The sequence below is a fragment of the Pristiophorus japonicus genome, chromosome 14 (genome assembly GCF_044704955.1).
Source record: "Pristiophorus japonicus isolate sPriJap1 chromosome 14, sPriJap1.hap1, whole genome shotgun sequence".
NCBI classification, from domain to species: domain Eukaryota; kingdom Metazoa; phylum Chordata; class Chondrichthyes; family Pristiophoridae; genus Pristiophorus; species Pristiophorus japonicus.
In genome coordinates this window covers 153,097,233-153,103,645 of record NC_091990.1, presented here as the reverse complement: position 1 = coordinate 153,103,645, position 6,413 = coordinate 153,097,233, and the positions used below count along the sequence as shown (strand labels likewise).

Below are 6,413 nucleotides of genomic sequence, written 5' to 3'. Positions count from 1 at the left end.
TATTCCTATTTTAAATTTTATGCCACTCTAAAACTATTATTTTCTTTTTTCTAATTAGTTTAATGATGGTATACTTTAATGGTCTTATCCACCACTAAGTGAGAGTCATTGTATTTATTAATTGGACAGTTTTATGTAAAGAAGACAACATTTTGATAAAATAAAGTTAACTCCCTATACATTAGAATTGATATTCCTTTAAGATTTACATATTTACACGTTAAATAATATACAGTAAGAATCCCATTTCCTTTTTAGTCCACTTGACCATTTGATGTGGTGTACTATATTTTAAAATCTGTTGCTGTAACTTCAATTATCAAAGTAGCAAAATTTAGGACAAATACGGTTTAGACAAAGTTTGCTCCATCAGTGCAAAAGCATCAATTGCATTTGTTATTGGGGGATCCGTCTATATGCATTATTGTTTGGTTTTACACTTAGAATTACAAATAGACACACACTTATATGTATATATATTCCCAGAACACTTCGTTATGTAAGTGCGGTGGCTAATTTTAAGTTACACTACCGAGATTTCAAATAACCTGCCATTTCTATTCCAACCACTAAGGGAGGATATAAGGCTGTTATGTGCGAGGTGACTCACTAAAAAGCACTTTCCTTTGCCCTTCACAATACACAGCACAATTGGAGTTGAAAGCAGCAACAGTAAGACGTATATATAGTAATAACTAATGTCTGGTTCTATGTATTATTAAATATAGGCGTTTCGGCATAAAGCGGATACATTTAGAAAGAAAATGCTTGTTTTGTAGAAAAAGTCAATGTGAAATTGGTTCCGGAAAGCTTCAGCTGGATTATTATATCAGCAATTGCAGTTTTACCGCGATTTTGATGGAAATTATCAAAAACTGTCACCGTTTTAATAGCATATTAGACTAGAAACTTACGGATTGTGTTCCTTCATTTGTTTTCCACGACCGTATGTGCAGAAATACAACTCTTCGCTTCTCTTTACAGAAATCTTACGTTTTGATATTTCACTCGGGGCAGAGCAAAATCGGTTAGGACGCACTTGATCGTAGTGGAATATCTGTAAAGGCTAGTCCTGGTCCTGTTAATCGTGCTACAGTAATCTTGTCACAAACAAAGCAGACTGGAGAGGGACTAACAGAATCTATAAACGCCATGGGTTGCAGACACAACTTGAATCTTCATTCCATTTATCAAGGATAAATCGTGAGTATTATGATGTTGGCCTCGTTCCTTAAGATTCATTATATATTCGAATGTACCTGCATAAAGGTGTTAGTTTGGATTAGCAAGTGTTTGTATTAGAACGAGTGGGTTATGTTAATAAAGCAAGTACATCTGCAGCAGAAATGTAACTGAGGTTACGAGATAGTCTCCAATAGCCAGTTCTTTGCAGTGCAGAATACAGACTGATCAATCTAATTCGTGTCGTCTATTTCACATGCACATCGAATCACATTTGCCCCGTTGGTTTGTTTAAAATAAGCAATTAAAACTATTTCCGTCGAAAATAAACATTGTTTGATGTCAGGTTGCCTGCCTGATGGGGTTGCCGCCCGGGTTTAGTTTATGTTTGCATCTCTTTATTGGCAGCGCCCTAGCAGCGTAAATAACGGAGCCCCCTCTTTCCAGCAGATGAGTCCCCAGTTTTGCCTCTCGCTTAGATCCACCCTGTGGTGTTAAATATCCATTGTGGCCAAAACCCTAGGTGGGTTCCTGCAAGAGCAACATTCTACCGGTTGCGGGCGGGGGCATGAAATTACTTTGCATCGATACCCTTCAGAAGTCTACTTCTTGACAACAACCATGGAACAATTAGATCTGCATTTAAATTATTCCCCTTAATAGCCAGTCCACAGAAAATGAAGTGGCAGCATCAGAAATAAAAATACATTTTTCGAGGCTGTAATCAATTTGGAGGTGTTTTGTCTTGGTTGCATTCATGCGTTAATATTATTCATCTATGTATTTCTGTGTATGTATGGAATTCAATGCAAGGATCATTGATGGTTGCGTTTGGATGGTGAGGTTGGTGGACGCCTATTGATATGCCTATTTCAATCAGTGTGATACTGGCTGTGGCAGAATGTAATAATTAGTGGCAACTTTCCTTTTTGTGTTGTTGTTTTTGCAGAGCCTAGCATATGGGGCGTCCTGGAAAGGTGCCGAGCCGGCGGTAAATGAAGAGCGCTTTCCCAAGAGCGTGAGATTCGCCTGGTTCGATTGGAGGAGGAAGATGGAGGCGGCAATGGTGAGCGTGGAAGGCGGCGGCGGCAACAGCCACCCGCCTTACGGCTACGCCCAGCGGAGGGAACGCCTGGCCAGCTCGCGCGCGGCGGCCGCCGTCGCCAACAGCAACCACCAGCAACAGCAGCAGCACGCGGCGACCGGCGGCGGCATGTGTCAGGCGCGCGCCGGCGAGAAGAGGAGGAGCGGTCGCCGTGGTAACACGGCCGCCGCCGCCGCCGCAGCAGCAGCAGCAGGAGGAGGAGGAGGCGGGAGTGGGAGCGAGAGCTCATCGCTGGCCCATGTCAGTCAGGGCGGGCAGCAGCGACGGCAGCAACGTCGGCGACAGTTGGGCAAAAACGGTGGGAGCCGGCGCGCGCCGGGCGGCGGGCGGGGTCGCCAGGGCAACGGCGGCTCGCGCCTCTTCTGGCGCTCACACGCGGAGGAGGAGGAGGAGGAGGAAGGCGAGGAGGGAAAGCAGAAGCAACAGGCGGAGGAGGAGGAGGAAGAGGAGGAGGGTTGCCATCGCTATCAGCAGCGCCGCGACATGGACGGCGAGGAGACCCCCTCCCTGGCCGGGCAGCCGCCGCGGGACAGCTGCGAGTCGGTGTATAACAACAGCAGCAGCAGCGGCAGCAGCTACTACGAGGGCGGCTGCGAGCGGGTGGTCATCAACGTGTCGGGCCTGAGGTTCGAGACCCAGGCCAAGACCCTGGAGCACTTCCCCGACACGCTGCTGGGCGACGCCGGCAAGCGGATGGGCTACTTCGACCCGCTGAGGAACGAGTACTTCTTCGACCGCAACCGGCCCAGCTTCGACGCCATCCTCTACTACTACCAGTCGGGGGGCCGCCTCAAGCGGCCCGTCAACGTGCCCTTCGACATCTTCGCCGAGGAGATCAAGTTCTACGAGCTGGGCGACGAGGCCATGCTCAAGTTCCGCGAGGAGGAAGGCTTCGTCAAGGAAGAGGACAAGCCGCTGCCCGACGACGAGTTCAAGCGTCAGATCTGGCTGCTCTTCGAGTACCCCGAGAGCTCCAGCCCGGCCCGGGGCATCGCCATCGTCTCGGTGCTGGTCATCCTGATCTCCATCGTCATCTTCTGCCTGGAGACCCTGCCCGAGTTCCGCGACGACCGCGACATTGCGCCGGCCTCTGTCAACGGCACCCTGCCCTCGCCGCTTGCCAGCACCTTCGGCGACCCCTTCTTCATCGTGGAGACGGTGTGCATCGTCTGGTTCTCCTTCGAGCTGCTGGTGCGCTTCTTCGCCTGCCCCAGCAAGCCGGGCTTCTTCAAGAACATCATGAACATGATCGACATCGTCTCCATCCTGCCCTACTTCATCACCCTGGGCACCGACCTGGCCCAGGCGCAGGGCAACGGCCAGCAGGCGATGTCGTTCGCCATCCTCCGCACCATCCGCCTGGTGCGAGTCTTCCGCATCTTCAAGCTGTCCCGCCACTCGAAGGGGCTGCAGATCCTGGGACACACCCTGCGGGCCAGCATGCGGGAGCTGGGCCTGCTCATGTTCTTCCTCTTCATTGGGGTCATCCTCTTCTCCAGCGCCGTGTACTTCGCCGAAGCGGACGACCCCAAGTCCCAGTTCACCAGCATCCCCGACGCCTTCTGGTGGGCGGTGGTCACCATGACCACGGTGGGCTACGGCGACATGAAGCCCATCACGGTGGGCGGCAAGATCGTCGGCTCCCTCTGCGCCATCGCCGGGGTGCTGACCATTGCCCTGCCTGTCCCCGTCATCGTCTCCAACTTCAACTACTTCTATCACCGGGAGACTGAAAACGAGGATCAGGCTCAGGAGAGCCAGCCCACCAGCTGCCCTTACCTGCCTGCAAATCTCCTGAAAAAGTTCCGCAGCTCTTCGTCCTTGGGCAACAAATCGGACTATTTGGAGATGGAAGAGGGGCTGAAAGAATCTCTGTGCTTGAAGCAGAACTCTAAAGGCAACGGCACCGAAACTCTCAAACTCAATTCCGTGAATCTCAAAGCAGTGGAGACCGATGTGTGACGGGGACAACTTTCTTGTGCACTTTCAGAAGTGTTAACACCGCTATTGTGTTCGCCCGTTAAGTGCATAGCCAGCATTAACCGGCACGCAGAACATGCAGTGAACTAAAACATACGGGAGAAGTTCAGCTCTTAATAAATAAAAGCAAAACATCAAAGAAAATCACGTATGCGAACGGGAGAGATTCTAAAACGATGGCAGTGTTCGTGGATAGAAAAGTCTTGCACTGTATACACTTTCGAGACATGGACAAAAAATCTTTTGCCGTTTCTGGTGAACCAAGGATGCGTGTGGCAGCCAGATTCTTGAACTCAAACGCAGTACACAAACTAATACTTCCTAATTTTGGGGGGAATGTTGCACATTTTGCACTGTACTTTCCTAGTTATATATCGAAAAATGAATATCATTCGTACTGCCCTTTTTATCCAAGTGGATATGGTGATCCTCGAAATACTGTTCAATAGTTGGAACCAATGGTTTAATCAGGCCTATATTTTTTCATTTGGATTATTTAACCTATGATGTTTTTACTCCAGACTGGTGTTTTCCCCCTAAAAATCACAAAAAGAGCCAAAGCTGAAATGTATTTATTATGGCAGGTTTATTTAAGTATTTTTAATTAATCTGGAATCAGCATTTACTAAGTAATCCAAAAAAAACAACATACCTGTTCATAAAAGTAACGAGTTTCTACATAAAGATTTTAATAATGAACAGTCAACAGCAGTAACTACTGACAACAGATGGAATCCGTTACACATATTCTTGAAAGCACCACGAAATTGAGTTGACTGCTTCAACAAAGATGTAGACCTGGAATATTAATAGAGCCTTATAACTCATGCGAGGGCAACGCTGAGAAGGAATGAAGTTCAGCTTCTGCATAGCACTGTTGTCAAGATCATCCAAACTTCCTCTCAAACTTTCTTGAAATCGTACATGCTGAACTCTGAAAGTTACATACAGAGCTCCGATGTTAACCCTAGTTTCGTGGGAAAAAATAATTTAATCTAAGAATAACATTTACCTATTATAAATGGGAAGATTACTGTTTAAACAAAGTATCTAAACAACAAAGCTGTTTGACATGTGGCTGTGGCTTCTAGCGAAATAACCCTGTATACATACTTGCTTTTGCACTCTTCTGCCTGTCAAAAATTGCATACTGAACTTTTGGAAACTTTTGCTGTAATTCGTCCACCTTTTTAACTACTGTGAAAGATTGTCATTGACACAGTTGCTGACCATCATTGGAGACGACTTAACCACATTTACAAAATAAAGCACACACTAGTCCACCGAAGAATGAAGGAAATACAACGAGATTATAGCTAAACTTGAACTTGCACTTTCTGAAAACTTGTTTTGCCGTATCGAATACCAACCTAAATTCAGCCGGATGTACAGACTGCTCCGTTGAGGGAAAAAAGTCAAGGGGAGTAAACAGTGAATTATGGTTATATTATCGTGTTTAAACGAACTAAATGAATGCAATTGCACTTTGCGAAGATAGATAGTAGTCGATGAAATGGAAACTTATGTATGGACAAAGATTGAACGATGGCTATAAGCGTTTTCTTCCTGGAATGCAAGATATTTAAAGCAACGTGAGCACACGAATACAACCCCTCCTCCTGAAAGGCATATGTTGTGGAAAATGTACTGTGAATTAACGATCCTCCTCAAATCTAGATGTCCCAAATGATGGAGCAATGTACTAGTGATGAACTTAAAAAAGGTATGAAAGGGTTTTATTGTGCATCATTCGGGCGTTTTGGTCTGACGAATAGCGGAACGATGCGGTTCACTTCCATGTTAACACGTTACAGTCGGGGCTAGGGGATGATTGACGCGGATTTCAAATTGCCAGCTGTTGCGTGGAAAATTCACAATCCGCTGTACGAACACTTCCTGAATGACGTGCAGTCACTCGGCATACAGTGCCCATGAGAGCCGCGTTCAGAATCCTAGTCAGCTCCTGGTTACCTTAAATTACCCAAGGATAGGTTTCCCTTTCGAACGGACAAGTTTGAAACTTGTATATTTGGCCAAAGGACGGTTTGATGTTACAGTTTGCGTCAAATCTATCGAGCTGTTTGAACTGACAGCTTTTGAGAATCGGAGAGTTCAAATGAAAATGATACATTTGCAAATAATTTTC

At 46.5% G+C, this 6,413-nt stretch overlaps 1 protein-coding gene across 1 annotated transcript; it reads left to right on the top strand.

The window, feature by feature from the left end:
• Window positions 1-2,706: 2,706 nt before the first annotated feature.
• LOC139280155 (potassium voltage-gated channel subfamily A member 4-like) lies at window positions 2,707-4,695 on the top strand. The gene has a single exon (XM_070899696.1). The coding sequence runs from the start codon at window positions 2,771-2,773 to the stop codon at window positions 4,247-4,249; it is 1,479 nt and encodes a 492-aa protein (XP_070755797.1). The 5' UTR covers window positions 2,707-2,770; the 3' UTR covers window positions 4,250-4,695.
• Window positions 4,696-6,413: the final 1,718 nt, after the last annotated feature.